The sequence below is a fragment of the Pelophylax lessonae genome, assembly GCF_965119305.1.
Source record: "Pelophylax lessonae genome assembly, chromosome: 7".
Taxonomy (NCBI): Eukaryota; Metazoa; Chordata; class Amphibia; order Anura; family Ranidae; genus Pelophylax; species Pelophylax lessonae.
In genome coordinates this window covers 90950927-90976350 of record NC_138774.1, presented here as the reverse complement: position 1 = coordinate 90976350, position 25424 = coordinate 90950927, and the positions used below count along the sequence as shown (strand labels likewise).

Genomic DNA, 25424 nt, shown 5'->3' with positions numbered 1-25424 from the left:
ATTTGACGGATCGGATTGGATCGGATGTCAGTGGACATGTCTCCGCTGACATCCGATGTCCCATAGGAATGCATGGGGGGACCGTTCAGATCCGCCAAAAAAACGGACAGGCGGATCTGAACGGTCCACCTGTGTGAAAGAGCCCTTAATCAGGTCCAGCTAAAAATAACTGCCAGGTGGTCCTCATTGTACCATCAGTGTGAAAGGGGCCTTTAGGCCTGGTTCACACCTATGCATTTTTTACTGCGTTTTCAGTTTTGCAGAAACACCTTACAGTCCATTTAACATGGTTTCCTATGGATCATGTTCACATCTATGCATTTTATGGAAAGGGCCAGGGACTTCTTTCTGGTTTTTGGTTCTACAGACTTCAATGGATCAAAAACGTGTATTGAAAAAATGCACCTGAAATATGCAAACTGCCACCTGTATAGGTGTGAACCAGGCCTTAATCAGGTCCAGCTAAAAAAAAAATCTGTCAGGTGGATCTCATTGGACAATCAGTGTGCAGAGGGCCTTGTAATTTTAGTTGCATGAAGCTGGTTAGATTTCTTTGGACTGGATTGACTTTTAGCCCAGGTGCACACTGAGGCCGTTTTGAAATTCAACTCGCATGATTTCAAGCCAGCATTTCAGTCTGACTTGTACATACACTGACACTGATTTGGATGGTGCAATTGCCTCCGATCTGACATGTGATTTGACATGTCAAATTGGACCAATGTGAACGTGGACTTAGGCTGCTTTCACACTGAGACGCTTGAAAACTGCCTATAAAAAGCTGGATGCTTTTGACGCGCTTTTGAGGCGTTAGCAGTGCACTTTTTTTGAAGGTTATGTGACTCAAAAGAACCATTTTGAGGCGCTTCCCATTCAATTCAATGGAGAGGGGTGCTTATGAGGTGCTTTAAAGATGCTGCTTGCAGGAGTTTTTTTTTTCACCGCCCTATTAGCGCACCACCCCAATGTGAAAACATTAATTGATTTTAATGGAAATTGGTTTTCGTGAGCTTTTCAGTCACTTTTAGCGCAAAGTGCCTGAAAAGTGCCTCAGTGTGTAAGGGGTCCTATGCTGGGTTCACACTGATGTGGGAAACGCAGTGAATCCTGTGCATTTCCCACACCACATTGCAATCACACAGTGACCATGGGATCTGCTGTGGGTGTCAATGATAGAATAATGGCATCCCGAAACAGCTTGAAAAATGCAGCGCGATTTCCAGAATATTGATGTGATACGATTCAGGGGTGAAAAAAAGGGCCCTGCACCATTTTGGTGCGGATGTGATGCGATTTGAGCCATACAAAATGTATGGCTAAAATCGTACTGCACAGACACTGCATGTGATGTGCACAGGAATGCGGTGCGATTCCTGTGCAAACCACGTGCAGTGTCTGCAACGCACCAGTGTGAACTCAAGCTTAAACAGAAGCAGTTATGATTAGGGATATACAAGAATCTTAACATTCAGTCTTTACTAATAGGACTCTTAAGCCTTTACAGAGCTATTTTTCTCCCCTCAAGAGGTTTTCCTATGTCTGATAATCAGTAAGTAGTAGACACATAGGCTTACAACATTATGGTGTGGTAAGTCAAGGGACTGTATGAGGTCAATACTGGACATTTGGTTCCTTGGGGGTGGTAATATCCCAAATCATTGCAAATCACGGGACGCCCATGGGATTCCCATGACTTGCAATGGCACTCCAAATACGGTGCGATTTTTTCCACGATTGTCAACCGACGAATCGCAGTAAAATCGTGCAAACAGAGTTGCGGGAGGCCTGTCACCCAAAAAAGTACAAGAACTTTTTTTGGGTGACAGGCAACAATTGCGGTAAAATCATGCCGCTTTTGCGGTGCCGTTTCAAATCATGGGAATCGCACGGGCATCTTGCAATTTGCAATTAATCAGGATCGCGGGCAGAATCGCGGCGACCTGTGCAATAATCATGCTGTCTAATCAGCATCTTGATATGCCACACCTGTGAGGTGGATGGATTATTTTGGCAAAGGAGAAGTGCTCACTAACACAGATTTAGACAGATTTGTGAACAATATTTGAGAGAAATAGGCCTTTTGTGTGCATAGAAAAAGTCTTAGATCTTTGAGTTCAGCTCATGAAAAATGGGGGCAAAAACAAAAATGTTGCGTTTATAATTTTGTTCAGTGTAAAAAGAGTATAACAAGATTATAAAAACATTGGTTTTGGGTAAATTCACAACAAACTAGTGAGATATGGCTGCGTCCCTTGGTTATCCAGACACCCCAGTTGGGAGCTAACTGTGTCTGGGTGCGTGCACAGCCAATCATCACTCCCGGGTGTGTATCTTTCTGCTGCAAAATGTTTGCTGTGAAATTAGAGCTCTTTTCTTTTACTTAAAGAGCTGTGTTTTACATATTTGAGTACACTATGTGGAGCAAATAACAAACATATAGTTGGTAATATAACAAATGGTATCCTACAAAATTGTACAAAAGAACGTAGTGGGGCCGGGGCACCTCTTCTCAGGGGAGAAGAAGTATCCACGGGTAGGAGAAAGAAAAGGAGATGTAGTAGGTGGGAAGAGGACAGTGTAGAGCTTGTACAGGCATGAAATAACTAGTATTATTTTGAATTATGGATCCATGTGAGCAGATTTTGAAGGTGATGGTTCTCTCTGGGCTGGGGATACCGTAGGCAAAAATAATGTGAGAAGAGCAGTTATCCCCAGGGGGCAAATCTCTATGATATCAAATAGGGAGTGGTGTACTCCTAGCATTAGAGAGCCAAGGAAGCCAAAGTTTGGAAAATTTGTCCATCATTAGATGTGATTTAGCAAAAAGAAATTCCATGTGGCAGTGATCCTTGAGGGATGCGAAAACAGTTGAAATGGGAGGAGGGACAGGGTTTTTACAGTAGAGCACTATGGTCAGGCGGGCTGCAATCAGAATGTGTGAGACAATAGCGTGCAATTTAGATGGCCAAGAAGATAGTCCTAGACCAAATAGAGCCATCTGGGGATTTAGTACACAAGAGATATTAGTGAGTTTGTGTAGGTGGTCAGAGATGCGTTTCCAAAATGGGGTTATATAGGGGCAGTCCCACCATATATGGAATGAAGTGCCATCGGTGTCACAATTCCTCCAGCATTTTGGTGAGTACGTTGGATATATTCGGGCTAATCTGACAGGCGTATAGTACCACTGGTAGTATATTTTCATCACTGCCTCCCAGTGTACAACATTCCTGGAGAATCGAGTAGTGGTACCCAGTGCTTGATACCAGGATTTGAGAGGAAAGTCAATGTGAAGAATTGATTCCCAGAAGATCACAGGCTAAGGTTTCATGTTTGGATTAGGACGAGATAGCAGATTGTAAATATAAGAGATTCCTCTAATACTATTGGAGGGCGAGGTGTAGAACATAAGCATATCTTTTGTTGTTGTATTTGCTGTTGTGGATTATTGCAGATAGGGAGTGGCAAACTCGTAGGTAAATGTAGAAGTCCTTACTAGGTAGGTGGAAGGTGTTAGATAACTGTTGGAAGGATTTGAGAGTATGAGAGGAAAAGAGGTCTCCAATTGTACTAATGCCCGCTGCAGTCCATCGTTTCAGTGGGAAACAAACTCCTCCATGACGTATTTGGGCATCCAACTTACTTCCCCTCTACTATGTTACTCCGTTCAAATCTTTCTGCCTTGCTCCAGAAACATCAAAACATAAGTACATCCATGTCCTCTCTTAATGCATCGTGACCAGACGCATTGCCCTCTCAAAAATGTTTCTGCTACCACATTTCTTGTACTTTTTCAAAACTCTCCCAATTCCCATGCTTCATTCGGACCTAGCCAAAATTCAACGCACTATTAATAACTTCATCTGGGCTGGACGTAAACCTCATTTAAAAGCATCTGCACTCAGTGAACCCAGAGCATCAGCAGGACTAGGGGTTCCCAACGTCTGACTCCACTATAAGGCAGTCCTCTTAGATGAGGCCAAAAGTTGGTGGACAGCACACCCTCATATCCCTTGGCTATAGTTTGAAACAGCAGCACTCTAACGGGGTGATAGTTGACACCCTTGGCGAGTTCCATTAAAAAGGGTCAGAGAGGATTCCAGATGTCCATACCCTAGCACTGGGTCTGGAATATAGGCCTAAGATAGCTTGAAGAAAGTTATCAGAGATGTCAAATCTCTTCAAATCCTCTTCCAAGTATTTCCAGTAGACTCTATCAAATGCCTTCTCTGGGTCTAAAGAGATCAGCAGAGAAGGCGTTTAGTGATGTTCAGCACAAATAATGAGGTCAATTTAGTGTTGGGTTTCATCTGCTGTCTTGCTTTGAGGAATAAAGCCTACCTGGTCAGGATGTACAGTATAAGTTGAGGCATGTGTGCTGCTAGTCTGAATGCCAGAAAATTAGCAGAAAGTTTAAGGTCCATGTTGAGCAAAGAAATGGGACAGTAGTTAGCTGGGTCATGGGGGAGTTTCCCTGGTTTGGGTATAGTGGTGACAAAGGCTTCAAGAGATTCCGTAGGGATTTCTCTGGTCATTAAAAATCTGTTAGAGTTATGTAAGTGTGGCATGAGTTGTTGCTGATAGGTCTTGTAATATTCATTACAGAAACCGTCAGGGCCTGGTGCTTTATGGGATGGGAGTGCCTTAATTGCTGACTGGACTTCATGGTTGGTGAAGGGTAGCTGTGAAGTTAGGGAAGGGAGTTGAAGTGAAGCTAGGAAGTTTTGAATAAGCATCTGGGAGGGTTGGGGTTCAGAGGGTGAGAGATGGAGATTGTATACCTTCTCAGAGAAGGAGCCAAAATAGTTGGCTATATCTTTCAGATTTGAAAGTCTACGACCCTGAGAGTCGATGAGAAATGGTATTTTTGATTGGGCCGCTTTACGTATATATTGTTGGGCTAGAAATGTACTCACTTTGTTGCCGTGAATAACATTGAAGTTTGAGTTTTCTGAGGTAGAAGTCAAAGCCATTATGTAAGTAAGAGCTTAAATTCACCCTGAGTTTGCAGAGTGCAATGAAGTCAGTGTTTTTAGGGTCAGTTTTATGTCAGGCTTCTAGGTTCCAGATTTGATCCAGAAATTAGTTGATGATTGAGCTGCGTTTTTCCTTATCTGAGCGCCAATTTTTAGAAAAATTCCCCTTATGACAGCTTTATTTGCATTCCAAAGAGTTGAAAGATTAGCAATGGAACCAGAGTTGGAGTTCTGTTGTTCTCGGGTCTCCAGGGAGCTGAGGAGTGAGGCATTCATACGCCAAAGATGTTTGTTCACTTTGGAGTGAGTGTGTAAAGATATTGATACAGGAGCATGGGCCGACCATGTTATTACCCCTATAGAGGAGGTGGATACTTGCTACAACAGACCCTTGGAGAGCAAGAACAGGTCGATCCTAGAGTACGATTTCTGGGTATGTGAATAGAAAGAGTAATCCTTCTCATTACCATGTTGACATCTCCAAGGATCGTATAGATGTTCTAGCGAGAGAAGGGAGAAAAGGGCAGTAGAGCGCTTTCTATTAGTATTAGAGGAGTCTAGGAATGGATCAGCGATATCATCAAGTCTCCAGAGATGAGTAGTTGGTCCTTGGGCAATATTGTACTTTCTGCATGACCAATTTGTAGAATGATTTCTGGCGGGTGTTTGGGGCATAGAGATTGACAATTCTCAGGGGGGTGTTATTAAAAGATGCTGAGAGGTTTATCAATCTGCCTTGGGGGTCACTTTCCATATGGGAGAGGACAAAGGAGACTGAGAAGTCGACGGCTTGAGCATGAAAACAATGGGGAAACACTTTGTGGGTGCAATGAGGTCCTTTAGTCTTGGAGAAGTGTGGAATCCTGGATGTACAAAATGTCTGTACGTTGTGAGATGGCTTCACACCATAGAAGGGAATGTTTAAATGGGCTGTTAAGGCCCTTGGAATTCAGCAAAGTCATTTTAAGTGACATAAGGAAGGCTAACTAGGAGATGCCACTATGGTGTAAAGAGGAGCAGTAAGATTGCGAGTACCAAGTATAGTATCAGACACTACAAATTTACATTAGTTGTACAATATTCGTGAGGAACAATAAAAGTTTGAATAAGAAAAGAAAAAAACAAAAACACAAGAGAGGTTGTCGTGTACAACGAGTGAAAGCCGTGTACAGGTTAAATACAGACAAATAAGGCGATGAAAGGCACAAACTAAGAACCTAAACTGTGTGCTTGGCACACGGTGTTATTGAAGCGTGGGAGTTGATTTTGGAATATTACCAGCAGCTTTACAGGAATCCCCACTTTTAGGAGATTTTACGTTCCAATAGGATTGATGTAGCTGACGAAAAATATTTGCAGTACTGTAGCTGCAGAAATATCATTGTACAGAGCCAGCTTGGAGAAGGGATCAGGCAGGGAACGCATAGATCTAGCAGCTTGCATTATTTGTTCTTTGATATGAAAAAAATGAACCCGGGTCAGGATATCTCTAGGAAGAGAATGTGACAAGTGTTGTGGTTTGTGTATTCTGTGGGCCCGATCAATAAGTAGATCTTGCGACGTGAGGACAGGTACAAGTTTGCAAAACAGTTGATGGATAAAAGGCATTATTTCAGCTGAATTGACAGATTCTGGTACCCCCCTAATCTTAATATTGTTTCGCCTAGAGCATTCCTCCAGATCCGCTACTTTTAGGCAGAATTTCCTAATGGTTTTAGCTTGTTCATCTTTTATGTTTACAACTGGGTTGTGGACTGCAGTGGCTGCTGACAAGTGTTGCTTGATATGCTCTGTGCGTTCCTCCAAAAAGTCAATGCGTTCATGCACATGGTTAATGGAGGAGTGGAGTTCCTTTTGAAAATCAGCCTGTAGGGAGAGCAACATAGCTTTTAAGGAGTGCTCTGAGGCAGGAGCATCAGTTGTAGGGAAAGCAGCCAGGGTTTCAGTAGAGAGGCTGTCAGTTGTGGGACTACTGATCTCAGCACCATGCTGCCTCTTCACTGGGGGGGAAGTTTTTGCTGGTGATTGTGAAGGGGAGATGACAAGCCTCTTACCTCGATCAGAAAGAGGGGGAGTCTGCTGTGAAGTTCTGCCGACTCCTTATGTCTGAGGCAGGATCCTCTTTATGCTGAGGCTGCATGGCCGGCAGTTGTTGTTCTCCCCAGTGCCATGTTGGACTGGGATCTGTGCGGGCCGCATGAAGAAGTCCAAGAGCCGGCAGGACCCGTGCTGCTGTCCGCGCTTCCTGGACATAATCCCTGGGTCACAGGGGAGATATTCTTTGAAGCTGGAGTATAAGAGGCTAGGCTGGAGAGCTGGATGGCTCTTTATGGAGCTGAGCAGGAGTGGAGCCGAGACATTTTTTAAAAAATGTCCAGACATTTTTGCCAGCGGTATAGACATTAATGTCTGTGTGTTGAGTTATTTTGAGGGGACCACAAATTTACACTGTTATACAAGCTGTACACTCACTACTTTATATTGTAGCAAAATGTCATTTCGTCAGTGTTGTCAAAATATTTACAAAAATGTGAGGGGTGTACTCACTTTTGCGAGATATTGTAATTGGATGAAAGAAATCAGCAGAGCTTCCCCTCATTTCAGATCTTCCCTTAGATCTACAGTGACTGCACTTCTAAGTGTACTTGCAGTGCACTTGTAGTGCACAGTGGATTTGTCTTTAGTAAATCAACCCCACTGTAATGTACACAGTTAACCTCTTGATTGACCCTAGATGTTAAAGGATAAGTCCAGTCAAAACCCAACTAATGCTAAACCTGCTCTGTGCCACATTCTAAGACTATTCTATCCAACCCTGTAAAGCAAAAATCACCGTACTTACATTTTCTACACCTGATCTGGTCCAATGCTGAGCTGTCAGCGGCGGCTTCAGCGTGGAGGCGGGTGCAAGAGAGGCACTTGACAATGGAAGCCCCATAGTAGGTCTATGGGTGAAGTCACTTGCTATTCATTTCACAGCCATTGTCGGTCCTCTCCTGCACAGAGCTTCCGCCACTGAAGACCAGACCGGATCGGGTGTAGAAAAGGTAAGTACAGTGATTTATGTTTTGCAGCGTTTAACCACTTTACCACCGGAGGATTTTGCTGTCTTACATCCAGGCCACTTTTTGCGATTCGGCGCTGTGCGACTTTAACTGACAATTGCGCGGACGTGCGACGCCGTACCCAAACGACATTTACGTCCCTTTTTTTTTACAAACAAAGCTTTCTTTTGGTGGTATTTAATCACCTGTGCGATTTTTACTTTTTGCGCTATAAACAAAAAAAGAGCGACAATTTTGAAACAATAATATTTTTAACATTTTTTTATATGAAATTTCCCCCCAAAAAAATGTAAAAATGAAAAATTTTTTTAAATTTTTGGCCAATTTGTTTTCTGCTACCTATGTTTGGTAAAAAAATAAGCATATTTTGATTGGTTTGCGCAAAAGTTATTGCGTTTACTAACTAAGGGAAAGATTTCTGTCATTTTTGGTGTTTTTTTTTTTTTACGAGTAATGGCGGCGATCTGCAATTTTTTTTGCGGGACTGTGACATTTCAGCGGACAGATCGGACCCTTGACTGACATTTTTGACACTTTTGGGGTTACCAGTGACATTACTACAGTAATCAGTGCTATAAATATGCACTGTTACTGTAAAAATGACACTGGCAGGGAAGGGGTTAATTTTATTGAAGAGGGAGGGGTTAATGTATGCCTGGTGCTTACTGACGTGTGGGGGGGGGGGGGGAGGTGACTGAGTCAGGGACAGATCGGATGTTCAGCTATGCTGAACCATGCTATCTGTCCCTGCCTGTCACTTAGGAGATCCGCCCGCTCTGTTTACACAAGTGTTCATGATGTTACGATTACTACAATTATATATATATTCTACTACTGTGAACAATCTTACTCCTGTAATGTTGCAATATTGTATATTTCCTGGACATTTGTCACTTGGTTGTCATGAACACTGGATTTGTTTTTATATTTTTTGTATGTTATAACCATTTTATGTATGACCCTTCATGCATGGTATTTTACATATATGTACTTATCAACAAATTTGATATTTTTTCCTGCAAGCCGTGTCGTGTCTCTCACTCAAAGTCCCAACCCTCTTTTTATGTACACTGTTTACACAAGCGGGCGGATCTCCAAACTAGATTCCCCGACGATCGCTGGCCCGACTCCTGCTGTGACTGCACACAGCGGGAGCGAGTCTCCGGCGGCGTGTGCGCGCCGCCCACAAGGGGCGGGGTCTAGCGACGTAGCAGCAATGTGAGCTGAGTTCAAGTGGTTAATAGAATAATCTTAGAATGTGGCAAAGAGCAGGTTTAGTGTTGACTGGACTTATACTTTAGCCCCTTTCTGGCCAGTGTCATTAGTACAGTGTCAGTGTACAGTATTATCACTGATCACTATGTTAGTGTCACAAGTAATGTCACTGAGGTGCACCTACTGCCTCATGCACCCCTGTTTTATTTATTTATGTTTATATTTTACCTATGTGTTTTCTTCTTCTACAATTAGAAGACACATTCATCGACTATTGGTTCCTGAGGAAGCCATCTTGGCGAAACGCGTCGAACCATACAACCAATTACAATTGTTATTAATTGTTCTTTATCTCACTGCCGGTGATATGTAATGTATCCAACTAACCCAATATATTGTCAACTTGTTTTTATTCTTTAATAAAGTTGTTTGTATTTTTATATATACAACTGTGTGTGCTCACTTTTGCCATACCCTGTCCAATAAAGTCCCTTATCTGGTAATCCACTGTAGTATTATGTCCCATACACAGTGAGATTCTTCCTAAAATGTTTTTATTTATGTCTGTAATTTTATATATAAAATGCCAAACTGCAAGTTTACATTGCGGGACTGAGTCACATCTGTGGTTTGAGCGTTTGGCTCGCATTGCAGTGCAGTTTCATTGAGCTTAAAAGGCAAGTTGGTAGGTGGTGCTGCCTGTCAAACTCTGCACTTCAGTTAAAAATACTGCAGCCAGGAAACAGAGCATCACAGCTGCAGCATGTATGCAGCCCTATCTGGCTGTATTGTTACAAGTCAGGTGGGTGGACGGGGGCAGTAAAACCATGACTCAGATACCTTTTTTTACTATCCCATGGCCACCATCTAAAAGAGCCCCTAACAGAGTCTCTAAGAGATATAGAAGAGACAGTCAGGAGGTCTAACTCTCCAGCACCTGACACTTCTGACATTTTAAAGGTATCATGCAAATTTGGGGCATGATTTATAGGCTCAGGATTTAATTCTACACTTGAAAGAGGAATCCTAGTTGGTTGACTGTGATCAGCTCTTCCATTTCTACTTAGGTTTTTGCAAATCAGTCTCTCGGTATGCTCAAATATCATATTAGTACACCAGATATCATAAAAACATTTATTGAAAATATCATTCCATAACAACTGACAAAATATGACCATATTTTTTAAGTTATTTGTATACAGTATCCTTACATTTCAACTATGTAACATCAAATGGCACTTCATTTCTTAATAAGCCAGAATAAATATCTTCAATGACCTTTATTTCAACTTTACATTTTAGTAAAATGAACATTGTCCAGCAATGCCTCTTCAAATCCATTGTAATCAGTAGTGCTAAAATACATCCTTTCTGTAACAGGATTGCTTAAAAAAGCAGTAAAAACAATATTATATAAATACAGTATATATTAGCTTTAAAAGTGCTTTATACAAAATAACCACTAGATGTCACCCTCACATAGCTTTATATGTCATAGAGCTTGTCTGACATGCTATGGTCCCTAGGTGACTGTCAACTATATCACCCCGCAATCCTCTGCACAGCAGAAAGCAGATTTGGAGTGGATGTCTATGCAAGATTTAAAAACAACACAAATCATTAAAAACAGTACATATTTCCGTACATGAACACATTCACTGCATTCTATTGCACAGTGCTGTAACTTTGACATGTTTTAGGCACTGGGGGCTGAAGAAGGAAATGTACAGATGAAGAGCACAGGAAGGACCTGACATGTGATGAGGCTGCAGACAGGGGCGTAACTACAGGGGTTGCAGGGGTCACAATTGCAATCAGGCCCCATGCTCCAGGGGGCCTGTGTGGCTCCCCTGTACACATGGATAGGAGGGGCAGCAGGGGCAGCATGTAGAGAAATCACTGTCCTTCTTTTTCCTCTTGTAGCTGCAGGAGGAAAATGGAGGAGATTTTCTTTCTCTTTATGCTGCCCCCACCACTCCTCCTATCCAGTTCACTTGTATTCTGCTGTCTCTGGGCCCCACAATAGAGAACCAGGAAGGGGTCGGTAAATATGTAATTTACCAGCTCCTTCTTTTTCTGAATGGACAGAGTCATAGTCAGTGACATTGTAAAAAAATAAAATAAAATGATAAAAAATAAACAATTAAAATACCAAAAAATAAAAACTACGGACACCAGTGGGTGAACTTCCAGGATTGCCAAGGTCACACTTGCGACCGGGCCCTGGAATTCCACCACGGTGGGGAGGCCCCAAGATGGCAGGAAGGGGGCCCACTGCAGAACTTGTAAAAGGGTCCCGCTGTGGGACCGTAATGAAGGGCCCCGCAAAGAGAGTAAATGGCCCCAGGATCTGTGGGAAGAGCCCCAGGCTAGAAGGGAAGGGCCCTGGCCAGGGGTCCGGGGGGCCCTTCATGGTTTCTTGCACCGGGGGCCCTGAAGGTTCTAGTTACGCCTCTGGCTGCAGATGAATGATGGATAAATGAATGATAAAGGTAAACAATTCTATGTAAGTATTTGTTCATTTAGCTGTTTAACTAGAATTTTAAATGAAAGAAACTCCAATATCACTCAGCAGAGCTGTCCTAATTCAAATAGATAGAATATTAGCAAAAAGGTATATAGTGGGTAGGGCGCTGCTTAGCAAATTAAATATGCCTCTGGAAGGGTTATAATTGTGTTCCATAAAGTGCTTTATGCTCAAATAAATAAAGTGCTATAGGTGCATAACCAGTGTAAAGTAAACAAATTAATATCATTGAATAAAATACCCGTAATCAAAAAAGTGACCGATGCTCTTTAAAGTGCTTTGCAACTGTGCTTAACACACAAAAGACTGCTGGTAGAGTAAAAAAAAATGTGAAAAGATGAAAAAAAATGCATGAAAAACAATTCCTTCATACTCATAAGGTGACAGGTGCTCTTTAAAGTGCTCCAACTAATTCTTTAAATAAGTGCTGGTTGTTGATGTTCCAAAAATGTGCTCCCCCTCTTTTGCCACAAACGCTCCATCCTGGAACCAGTTTTGTGCTTGTGTAGAATGGGGAGCGTGATATCTGCTATATGGAAAAAGGAATACCACCGCATGTGGATCCCAGGCTGCTGTCCCAAATAATGATTGCTGTGGATGCTGGTTACCCCCAAGAGGGGCGAGCTCTCTGCTGAGTGAGGCACAAGAGGGGAGCACATTTGTGGAACCCCAGCAACAACCACTTATTTAAAGAATTAGTTGGAGCACTTTAAAGAGCACCTGTCACCTTATGACTATGATCAACTTTTGAAGGAATTGTTTTTCATGCATTTTTTATTTTTTTTATTTTTTCACCTTTTCACATTTTAGAGAACTTTAAAGAGCACCAGTCACTTTTTTGATCACAGGTATTTTATTTAATGATATTAATTTGTTTATTTTGTGTTTACTTGTATTCACGTTTACATACACTGGTTATACACCTATAGCACTTTACTTATTTGAGCATAAAGCACTTTATGGAACACAATTATAATCCTTCCAGAGGCATATTTAAATTAGAAAGTAGCGCCCTACCCACTATATACATTTTTCAATATCAAAAACACTCCCCTCTCTCAGGGGTGTTTTTTAGGGGGGCAACAGCCTTTAAGGTTTGATCCAACACCACACATTGCGCCAAACTAACCTTTAGCTTTTTTTTGATACAATACTATCAATCTTTAGGCTCCATACCCACCTGGGAGTTCACATTCAGGTACCATTATTTTCAATGGCATCTAAAACAAGGTGCAGTTTTGCAGCGATTGTTGCATGATCTATCGTGTGGCATTTGTGCCAAATCGCATCTCGTGAAGCTTGTCATCCAAAAGAAGATCCCGCTTGTTTTTGATTCACAAGCTTCACACAATGCGATTGCAGTGCGATAAATCGCACGCCAATCGCAGCAAAACTGCACTGCGTTTTAGGTGCCATTAAAAATAATGGCATTTGAACCTAGGTTTTGCGATTGTAGTGCATTTTGAGATTGTGGGCTGAATCGCAGCCATTCTGCCGTGATCCCAAAACGCCTTGTGTGAATGAAGCCTAAAGGGGGTACAAACTATGAAAAAATCGTAAGAAAAATTCAGTAGGAGGCACGATCTATAGTGTGTACACAACTTTCAACATCTGATTCAGGCTTTGCAAAAGAAAATTTCCGGAGGGACAAACTCCAAAATTTTGAACAGAACAAACTATTTTGGTTTAGTGTGTACCATTTTGTATGATTTGCGTACAAGAAAAATCAGATACGAAAGGCTACACATAATCAGAAACAATAACCAACAAAAAAAACCTTTGTCGTATGAGAATTTTCATATATTGTTTCCTTTCTCGGTTCTAACTTGCAGTAAAGCATTGAGGAAAACTTGACGATCGTTCGTCCGATTTTCTTATAGTGTGTACCAGAGGTTGTTAGTAGCTATGATGCATTTTCACATCGGTTTTGCTACCTTCTAGGAATATTTTGTTGTTGTGTCATAGTCCTGATATAAAACCAACAATGCTAAGGCACTTTAATATACCCAAATTAACAACACATTCTTAATTTTGAATGTTTTCCCTTTCAATAATCAGTACATATTACCTTGGAAAGACTTGGGAGTCATAAATTAATAAAAAAAATAAAAAAATATGTACTATATGGACTGAGATAAACATTCTGGAACATTTCCAGGGTTAATATTTCCAGAGGGTTTTGGAGGTCAGGTATAGCCGAACACTGTTCATCCTGCAATGTCCATCAAGCCTCTGTTGTACTCTGCATGTAATGCTCTCATTGACCAGAAGGGGCAGTAGGTCTCAAACATCTTTTCTGTGTAACACTGTAAAGTTGAAATCATACTGACATTTGCAAGGTAGTCCGTATTAAAATGAGGAACCAGAAACAACGTAGTGAGTATCTCTTCTTAGGAAATATATAACCTGTAAAATAAAATATGTATCAGCTGAAATAGGATTAAAAGGTGTTTGTAAAACTTTGTTGTTTTTAAAAAACATAATAAACATGTTATAGTTACCTGCTCTGTGTAATGGTTTTGCACAGAGCAGCCTGGATCCTCCTCTTCTTGGGTCCCACGCTGGTGCTCCTCGATTTCCTCGCCTTCCCTCCGCCAAGTGACCCAATAACAAGCCACTAGCTATGGCGGCACTCCTGCATGCTTGCTCCCGAGCTGGCTCTGTGTGTCAATGGACACACACGACACATCTCGGCCCCGACCCCAGCTCCCTCCTCACTGACTGTTATTGACAATAGCAAGAGCCAATGTCTCCCGCTGCTCTATCTAAGCCAATGAGGATTGAGAGAGCCATAAGGGCTCTTTTGCACATCGCTGGATATTAACTACTTCTGGACTGGAAGGATTTCCCCCCTTAATGACCAGGTCATATTTTGCGATTTGGCACTGCGTTACTTTAACGGACAATTGCACGGTCATGCGACACTGTACCCAAATAAACTTGATGTCCTTTTTTTCCCACAAATAGAGCTTTCTTTTGGTGGTATTTGATCACCTGCGTGATTTTTACTTTTTGCGCTATGCACAAAAAAAGAGCGACAATTCTTTTTCACATACTGATATATAAGATTCCCCCCCCAAAAAATGTAAAAATCAAAATGTTTTAACATTTTAAGGCCAATTTGTTTTTTGCTACATATTTTTGGTAAAAAAATCCCAATTTGCGCAAAAGTTATTGCGTCTACTAACTACGGGAAAGATTTATGTCATTTTTATAGTTTTTTTTTTTTTACTAGTAATGCTAATAAACGATCTGCGTTTTTTTTTTTTTACGGGACTGCGACAGATCGGACCCCTGACTGACATTTTTGACACTTTTGGGGGGACCAGTGACATTACTACAGTAATCAGTGCTAAAAATATGTACTGTTACTGTAATAATGACACTGGCAGGGAAGGGGTTAACATTGTGGGTGATCAAGGGGTTAAATGTGAGCCTAGGGGAGTGATTCTAACTGTGGGGGGGGGGGGGGCGTGGCTTGTGAAATGACCATAGAGACATGTGTTCCTATATATCACAGGGGCTCTATGATCATTCCAGGGAGAAGAACAGTCGGCTGTGTTTACGGCTGACCTTTCTTCTCTCTCAGCGGGGAACGATCGCAGGTGTCAGTCGGCAATTGGAGCCGCCTGACCCGTGCATCGGCTTCCCCGCTGACGAGTGGGGGTTGGAGCGCCCCGCCGGTGACGAGCACTCGCCCCTAGCCTTCAACACGCGACCGACGTATAGTTATAGAATGGCTGCCTGCCACAGTATAACTGCGGTGGGCGGTCGTAAAGTGGTTAATTGGGCTCAGGTATGTATTTGGGGGGGGGGGGGGGTAGTGGGGGAAGCTGTATGCAAAAGCTTTTTTTTTTTTTATTGCTGCATAGAATGAAAGACTGTAAAAAAACGGTCTGCCTTTTCAACTACTTTAACAATTTGGGATATATTAACTGGTATTCTTTAAATACAGAGCAAAATGGGTAAAATGAACTAAAAGTGGATCAGACATATCCTGGAGCAGCTGTGCATAGTAACCAATCAGCTTCTAGATTCAGCTTGATTTGAAAATGAAATGCTAGAAGCTGATTGGTTGCCATTGTATGTTAGTGAATAATAAATGTGGGTAAGTGTTAAAGTAGTATTCATTTTAAAAACAGAATACAGTGGTCACTGCCGCTGGCTATAGATTGGAGCAGTGATTGTATGAAGAAAAACCTGACAGAATGGCTGTACTGAAGTCAATTGATAGACAACAAGCATGCTCATAGATGGATCGAATCTCAACCGCTTCATGTTGAACCGGCCAAATTTCAATCCGCCTATAGCCCGCTTATGATGTGTGCTTATCAAGGGATCCATCAAGCAGACTGAACCAACTACTGCAGGTGTGATCATTTCTATGGGCTTCATACATACATATTACTTACTGCTTCTAATTTGTGAGAGCATATTAGATGTTTTACTTCAAATAAAAAGCAAAAGACCGATTTCAGGTAAGCACTGAAAATTCACACAGCCCTTTATGGAAGCTCTCAAAAAGTGAACTGAACTTTATTTTATGTATTATTATAAAATGGTCACCAATATCCTTCTAATCCAAGATTTGACCTTTTAGAGGGACAGCAAAGAATGTTAATAAGGGCCAAATAAGGGAGAAGGTAAAGGTAATAAAATAGCTGAGGGTTGGGATGTTTTTTTTAAATACATACATACGGAATGTTTTCTCATTTTTGCTAGCCTGAAGATCTGCTATACCATAAAAAATCCAGATCTTGGAAAATCTTTTGTGGCGAGCATGAGTAGAAAATAAATATTTAGGATAAATAAGCTAATTTCTTCAGATAAACTATTTGTTGGCAAATGTATGGTGAACCTTGGGTGAGTTTGAGATTTGACCCTTTATAATATGATCCATTACACAGGCCATACATTATACATTTTTTTCTGTTCAACCAGTGGGTTGAATGAACAAAGAAAAGTGCCAATTTACCCATCCACCCATTTGATGTGGATGAGAGAATCACTCCCCTTGTGCTATTGTGTTCTCTCTCCGCGGAGCTGCATAGTTTGAAATTTGTCTGGTCACAGCTGTGTGTTTTTTTTTTTTTTTTTTTTTATTGCAAAATTGGCCATTCCAGGGGTCCAGGGATTTGTCCAGCCCTGTATGTACAAATGCAAAGACATATCATACAAGTACGCCTCCAAGGCTCTGGAAAATCTTTTAATGCCCGGTTCAGTACATAACATCGGAACACCATGAAAGAATAAGGAGCACATGCTCTATTCATGTCTACTTGTAATCAGTACAGTCATGGAGAACCTCTGACTTAACTTAATAGCACAATGTCTGCATTGTACATTACTGTGTACAGCACTGCTAGTGTTTTTTTATTTAATGTACAGGCTACAAGTGGGCACACATTAGGCTCCATACAACATTCCAAAGGCTTAGGAACTGTATGAGCACCTGTATCCATGATGACCCATAACAGTGGGGAGGAGATACTCATGTAGGAAGAGGCAGCTGAAAGCAACAAAAGTTATGAAGGAGGCCATTACCTACCATTAATGTTGTTCCAACAAGAAGAAATGTTCCCAAGGCAACAGACAAAGAAATGACAATGATCTTCCATGGAGCCAGAACATTGGCTGGGGAAGAGACTGTGACATCTGAAAGAAGATTTCAGTGTTACTTCAGAGACTCATTGTTTATGATGTCATAATTTATTCTACTTTTCACTTCCTAGTTAATCTTATATAGACCCACTTACCTGCCGTGTTGTTGCTTGTAGATGAGCTGTTCTCCGTTACAGAAGACAATTTGGTGCTAGAAAAATGTGTACTAGAAGCTGTAGTAGAAGATGTTTCAGTAGAAGGTGTTGTTTTAGTGTTTGAAGGTACTGAATTACTTGATGTTGTTGAAGAGGCTAAATTGTTTATGGTAACTGATGGACTTCTGGTGCTATCGCTGGAAGATGTTGATGGGCTGTTGGTTGATGCTGTTTGGACATTTGTACCATTACTGGATGAGGTAGACATATCAGAAGGTGTTGCTGCTGTTGATGATATTGTAAAATTATTTACAGATGTTGCCGGACTGCTGGCAAGGGTATTCGGAGATGCTAAGATTCTGGTTGAAGCTGTCTGGTTAGTAGTATAATTACTAGAAGTAGTTGACATGCTGTTAATAGTTGTTCCAGTTAGTAATGAACTGGACATTGTGCTTTTTGTAAGTATGGGTGGGGTATTGGTAATTGTATGGGTAGATAAACTACTAATACTTGATATTGGTTGTGTGATCATATTCCCGCCGGATGATGTCATACTGCTATTTGGGATTGATGGTGATGATCTTGATGATGTAAAACTTAGTGGAGAATTACTGGTAGATGCTGTTGTACTACTAGTTGTAGCTTCATCTGTACTCGTTTCCTTAATGACAGTAGTCAACGTGCTATATATAGCTGTGTTGGAAGGTGTTGTGCTTTTAGCTTCTGCTGGTTGGTCAATGGTATTGCCAGAAGAAGAAATGTTGGTACTTGTTGTTGGTAATGAGGACACTCTATTCTCAACAGTTGTTGGTGAATTACCAGGAACCCCCGTGGAAGGAATAACCATTTCAGTGATTATTAGTGGGTATATACTGGTATTATTAGGAATAGCAGAAATAATACTGGTGCTTGGTGGATGTGGACTTGAGGCTGTGACTGTATTAGCTATTTTTGCGGTTGCTTCTGTCTTGGCAGTGGAATCAGAAACACTTAACACTGTTGATGCTGCAACACTGGATGATGCATCTGTACTATGTGATACAGGCTGAGAAGGCGCTGCTGTAGGTTGAACAATGTTCTGTGTAGTTCCAGCAGTATTAAATGCTTCTTTAATATTAGTTGACAATGGCTTGTTGCTTGAACTAGTGATCTCATCAGTAGCTGGTGCCATAGTAGAAATGGAGTTGGTATCTACTGATAAATTCATACTAGTTGATGTAGTGTGTATGTTGACATCAGCAATGCTGGAGGAAGTAGCTGAACTTGAAGTTCTTGAAGCCATTTCTGATGTACTAATAGTATCTGGTTTGGTACTGGTAAAAATATTGTCCACACTACTAGATGCTGCTTGAGTTCTTGGGTCATGGCTAGAAGTAGGTGCTGAAGTACTAGGTAATGTTTCCATGCTGTTTGGTGCTGGTTCAGAATTGTTTAATGCTGGATTTTTACTAGTCTGGCTAAAACTAGTGATTCCTATAGTAGCAGGTGCCATAGTGGAAACTGAGTTGGTATCTACCGATAAATTCATACTAGTTGATGTAGTGCGCACGTTGGCATCAACAATGCTGGAGGAAGTAGCTGAACTTGAAGTACTTGAAGCCATTTCCGATGTACCAATAGTAACTGGTTTGCTACTGGTAATGATATTGTCCATGCTACTAAATGCAGCTTGAGTTATTGGGTCATGGATAGAAGTAGGTGCTGAAGTGCCAGGATTTTTTTCTGTGCTGTTTGGTGCTGAGTCAGAATTGGTTAGTGCTGGATTTTTACTAGTGTGGCTGAAAAATGTTGCTGTGGGAGTTGAAGCTGATAGATCCGTGTATATAGTTTCATTATTGACTGATACTGGCTGGAGAGGGCTTGAAGTTGGTTGTGTACTACTGTTATAAGAAGTTGTTGCTGTTTCACCCAGTGTAAATTTTGGTGCATTCACTGGTGTTGTGTGGCTGTTACTTGCAGCTGGTTCTTTATTTGTTGAAGTTAGCTTGCTACTGACAGTATTATTGGAAGGAGTTGTCATACTTATGGCAATTGCATCTGATATTCTGGAAGAGGTGCTATCATTAGGCAGGTGAGTGGGTGAAGCAGGTTCCTTACTAGTGTCCATACTAAGATAAGTAATGCCACTTGGCTTTGATACTGATGTAGATGCCGATGATACTATGTTGTTTGTTGTAAGTGGATAACTGCTTGTAATACTGAATAATGTTGTTGTGCCTTTGCTAGACTCTTCTGCTGTTGTCTCAGAAGAAGATATCAGATTAGTGGTTGATTCTGGTAAGATGCTGGTATCGATGTAGGTAGTAGTCTCTGTGCCTGATTCAGTGAAGGAAGGAGTTGTTGGGGTCCATTCTGGTTGACTGCTGGCATCAGGAGTTGTTGGTGAATCAGTTGACCTCCCCAAAATTATTGTGGCTATAGTGCTGAGGATAGAACCAAATGACTGGGCTTCAACGTAATGGCCTGCAATAGATTAAATATTACACTTAGTTATAAAGATAGACAATAATAATACTTCCATAATTATTGTCTGCTTAAACTGTTTCCCAATGACAAGTAAAGATTAGATCTTCAGCCTTTGTAGAACTTCCATTCCCAGTGTTTCCTGCTGTTCAAAGAGAGTGCTTGACTATTAGAGGTTTACACCGTGACTCAAACTTCATTTCGCTAAACTTTGCCAAACTATAAGCCACATTTAGGTATGCAAAGTGCCATTGAAATACACAAAATATATACAAAGTTTTGAATTTGAATGGCAAGAGTGAGAAAGAGTTAGAGTCTTTCCCAGGCTTGCAATGTGTGTCCCCACTGGAATGATTTCCCTTAGCCAAATTTCTCCAATGGGGACAGAGAAAAAAAAAAACACGTTTATAATAAAGTGAAGAAGGGTAAGCATTTCTGATAGTGTTTTGACTTGCGTCTGTGCCTTTCTGGTGATAACCAAAGCCCCCATTTTTTTTAAGGGCATAACAGGGACAGAAAGATATAAAAATCTCTTCACTAAGGTCACAGAGAAATAAACATATTGTTTAGAGGTTTCAAAGCACACTTATTATAATACAAATACTAGCAAGTGTGTTTGACATTATCACATTGGATTTTGATATATGGGAGATGCTATTGCTGCCATTAGGTGTATGACTTCATTGGCTGCATGCCTGTTCTGGCACAGTTTACTATATAAGCCATGCATTCAGACATCCAGGTAACTATAAAGTTTTATTCAGCATCTGAGTTTCCTGTCTTACTATTCTGACAGGTTTACTATGAAATATAACGCATAAAATTCCAATCAAAAAACCAAATGGAAATTAGCAAAAAAGTCCATCAGGAAAATAAAAATCCCAAGTGAGTATTGTAATGAAATAAGTCCAGCAAAGGATAACGTGATTTTAATGTGCAGCAAATCCCAATACCAATAAAGATAAGTGGATTGCGCTCACCAGATGAATGGGACCCAGATAACATATAGCATATGGGTCATACAAGCTTGTTGGAATATTTATTGGATGTCCCAGCTGGATGTACCGACTTCAACGGAATCCATATGGATCAGCAACGAGTATGGACACACCAGATCTCAACTCCAACATGGATATAGATAAAAACCAAAGGGAGTTTTTATCTGTTGGAGTTGAGATCTGGTGTGTCCATACTCGTTGCTGATCCATATGGATTCCGTTGAAGTCGGTACATCCAGCTGGGACATCCAATAAATATTCCAACAAGCTTGTATGACCCATATGCTATATGTTATCTGGGTCCCATTCATCTGGTGAGCGCAATCCACTTATCTTTATTGGTATTGGGATTTGCTGCACATTAAAATCACGTTATCCTTTGCTGGACTTAGTGTCTGAAGGTAAACAAGTTCTGCTCTGTCTTTAGAAAACCCATAAGGTACTGTGACACTGGGGTCATTGGTGTAGGTCACGGGTGGCAAATATAAGGCCCGCGGGCCGAATACGGCCCGCCAGGCCTTATCATGCGGCCCGCGGCTGCCTGCCACCTCTGTGTCACTGTCACGCAAAAAATACATCCTCCGGCACCCTCTTAGCGCGGCCGGCCTCCAAGGAGACATCTCACGCTTCCTCTCCTGGCGGCGCCGCTGTGTTTGTGCGCATGCTAAATTCTATTTTACGACATGACTAGCTGTTAGATAAGACGATAAGGCCTGGCGGGCCGTATTCGGCCCGCGGGCCTTATATTTGCCACCCGTGACCTACACCAATGGGGTCATTGGTGTAGGTCACGGGTGGCAAATATAAGGCCCGCGGGCCGAATACGGCCCGCCAGGCCTTATCATGCGGCCCGCGGCTGCCTGCCACCTCTGTGTCACTGTCACGCAAAAAATACATCCTCCGGCACCCTCTTAGCGCGGCCGGCCTCCAAGGAGACATCTCACGCTTCCTCTCCTGGCTGCGCCGCTGTGTTTGTGCGCATGCGCGGCCGGCCAGGCATGCGTACAGCTCAATCTTCCGGCGCCGCTAGGACAGAGGGAGCATGAGATGTCGCCTTGGAGACCAGCCAGCCAATCTCCTGCTCTCTCTCCTCAGTCCTTCTTTTTTGGGAGGACCGGGGTGGGGTGGTGAGGGCTGTGGAGGCAGGTGGGAGCAGAGCGCACTTCTGAGCCCCGCACGCCAAAACTCTGCACGCAACCCCGCACTCCATGCGCAGCGCACTCCTGAACCCCGCACTCCATATGCAGCGCACTCCTGAACCCTGCACTCCATACCCAGCGCACGCCAAAACTCCGCACTCCATGCGCAGCGCACTCCTGAACCCGCACTCCATATGCAGCGCACTTCTGAACCCTGCACTCCATACCCAGCGCACGCCAAAACTCCGCACGCAACCCCACACTCCATGCGCAGCGCACTCCTGAACCCCGCACTCCGTACCCAGCGCACGCCAAAACTCCGCACGCAACCCCGCACTCCATGCGCAGCGCACTCCTGAACCCACACTCCATATGCAGCGCACTCCTGAACCATGCACTCCGTACCCAACGCACACCAAAACTCTGCATGCAACCCCGCACTCCATGCGCAGTGCACTCCTGAACCCGCACTCTATATTCAGCGCACTCCTGAACCCTGCACTCCGTACCCAGCGCAAGCCAAAACTCTGCACGCAACCTTGCACTCCGTACGCATCTCTGCACGCAACCCTGCACTCCATGCGCAGCGCACTCCTGAATCCCGCGCTCCCTATGCAGCGCACTCCTGAACCCTGCACTCCGTACCCAGAGCATGCCAAAACTACAGATACCACCGGCCCCCAGTGCCATCTTAAGAGCCTTATAGGCCCCCGGGCAATGCAGTGCACTGGGGCCCTGCCTACACAATCACCCACGAGAATAAAAATGCAAATTATCAATAAGGCGATATTTATTGGTACAGCAGTGCCAGGCTAACAACAGCTTCCAAATTGGGCGGCTGGGTCCGGTGAACACACACACGGACAGGAGTCAGACTCGACTGTTCTGTGTGTGCCTGTTCCTGTGGAGGCGGACCAGCATTCGTGCAGTTGTGGGCTCCCCCTCCACAGCCCAAGTGGCCTGACAGCAGTGCAAGGCCAACATGTGCTTGCCACCTGCTAAGTTCGGCAGCGGGATGCACACAGGAATCAGGAGTAATGCTTGGCTGGGGCTGCTGCGCTGGGCAGGTGGGGCCCCCAGGTAATTGGGGCCCCCGGGCAACTGCCCGGTGTGCCCATTCGGTAAGATGGCCCTGCCGGCCCCTTGAGGGCAACTATACTGCTGATGCGGCCCCCGATGAATTTCAGTTTGACACCCCTGGTGTAGGCTGTACTAAATATATACTTGAAAAATAAAGATTTTACATAAAAAGAAAAAAAAAACAGGAAGACATTATAGTTCCTCTTTAAGTGGGCCTTACTCTATAAGTTAAAGTAAAAACATAAAAAAAAAAAAAATGAATCAAAATCAAATAAAAATGTATGCTATTTTACAACAGGGCTAGCTGAGTAGCAGTATTTAACTAATATAACTAATGTCATATGAAAAGGTCAACACAATGTGTCAACTAATGTCATCTGTGAGGCCCAGTGACATCAGTGGCATGAAGCTGAAGCAGGAAACGTCCAGAAGTAAGATGAGTATTATATTTGCATTTTCTTCTAATGTGTTTTTTAATCTATTATTTTTTATTTTATTGCAGTTTTTGTTATTAAAGCTTGGGGGCAGCCACATTTGCAGACCTTGCATATAATTGCAAGATCTGCTTTAATGTAACTGCACTTTTGTTGAGAAAAAAACAATCCGCTCTGGGTGATCAATGTACATTGCAAGGATTTTAACAAACTTCGTAGCAGAGTCCTATATGTTTCACTACGTCCTTGGAATACTGCTTCCCTGAATGGGAGTGTGTGTGTTCAATCTAATCAGCTGATGCACTTGCACTGTTCTAATGAGAAAATCTGTAATGTCTGCATCCATTAGATAGCATTTCACAAAAAATATAATTCCTATTGCAGGGGATGCCTAAAATTTGACTTCTATCTTAGGGCAGACTACTAGGAAATTCAGTGAGCCAATCACATAAGTGGGTAATTATGTTTCCTAGGAAATAGGTGTGCAGGTTGCCATATTGCATTGATTGTTACAGAAAATGACAGCGGCTACAGACTGATAAGGAAAGGTAATTTGAATAACATTAATTACAATTTGGCTTATGTATCAATTATGTATTCTATATTCTTTTTCCACAAAAGGGGAGTTACCCTTTAAGAATTAAAACGGCCAAATAAGATTCATTTAAAGTAAACCACTCTTTAAACTGGATAAACAAATTATGTAAGTATATAAACAATGGTATATAAACTGAATGCAAAAAAAATCAGCAGATCAAGAAATATAGAAAGCTGAAGTAGTTATATATTTCATTCATTCTAATAAGGGAGATAGATAGATAGATAGATAGATAGATAGATAGATAGATAGATAGATAGATAGATAGATAGATAGATAGATAGATAGATAGATAGATAGATAGATAGATAGATAGATAGATAGATAGATAGATAGATAGATAGATAGATAGATAGATAGATAGATAGATAGATAGATAGATAGATAGATAGATAGATAGATAGATAGATAGATAGATAGATAGATAGATAGATAGATAGATAGATAGATAGATAGATAGATAGATAGATAGATAGATAGATAGATAGATAGATAGATAGATAGATAGATTTAACTCACCAGTTATAAGTAAAAGTAACACCAAATATGTAACATATAACCCAAAGTGCTTCATTGTGATTCTTGCTTTGCCAGTCCAATGCTCCTATTAACTGCTGGGCGATACTTTATAAAATGGGAAATGATTCCCAGACCCCTGATTAGCATTTTATATACTATGATTAATTGGGAGGGTGGGGGGTGACATCATTTCTGACCTCACTGCTGAGCTCAGAGGCTGAGCCATCTCTTCTACAGTCTGCGCAGAGCCCACTCTACTACACAATAGGTGATGCAGTGAAAGTAGGGAGTGTCCCCAGTGAAGTACTCACTTGTTCCCTGAATAGTGCTCCTTATCTCATTGCAGGGTGTAACTGTTTATATACACGGAAATAAGCTGTACTCAGGAACAATACACAAAATAAATGAGAGTTTATGGAGAGACATAGATAGATAGATAGATAGATAGATAGATAGATAGATAGATAGATAGATAGATAGATAGAAAAAATATAAACAATAATATTTGTATTAATAATAATAATGTTAATAAAATAATAATAATAATAATGAAATACATACTAGATAGATAGATAGATAGATAGATAGATAGATAGATAGATAGATAGATAGATAGATAGATAGATAGATAGATAGATAGATAGATAGATAGAT

At 41.8% G+C, this 25424-nt stretch overlaps 1 protein-coding gene across 1 annotated transcript; it reads right to left on the bottom strand.

Moving 5' to 3' along the window:
• Window positions 1-13943: 13943 nt before the first annotated feature.
• LOC309560652 (uncharacterized protein) lies at window positions 13944-24892 on the bottom strand. Its single transcript, XM_082264273.1, has 4 exons — window positions 24771-24892; window positions 17540-20002; window positions 17332-17438; window positions 13944-14189 (listed from the first exon to the last, which is right to left on the bottom strand). The coding sequence occupies exons 1-4, from the start codon at window positions 24823-24825 to the stop codon at window positions 14133-14135; spliced, it is 2682 nt and encodes an 893-aa protein (XP_082120399.1). The 5' UTR covers window positions 24826-24892; the 3' UTR covers window positions 13944-14132.
• Window positions 24893-25424: the final 532 nt, after the last annotated feature.

Excerpts from the sequence above, each read along its gene's own strand:
- LOC309560652 (XM_082264273.1), bottom strand. The coding sequence starts at position 24,825 with ATGAAGCACTTTGGGTTATATGTTACATATTTGGTGTTACTTTTACTT. Across the intron at positions 20,003-24,770 it reads GTTACTTTTACTTATAACTG|GCCATTACGTTGAAGCCCAG; the intron begins GTGAGTTAAATC and ends AATCTATTGCAG. Across the intron at positions 14,190-17,331 it reads TTGTTGGAACAACATTAATG|GTTATATATTTCCTAAGAAG; the intron begins GTAGGTAATGGC and ends TTTATTTTACAG.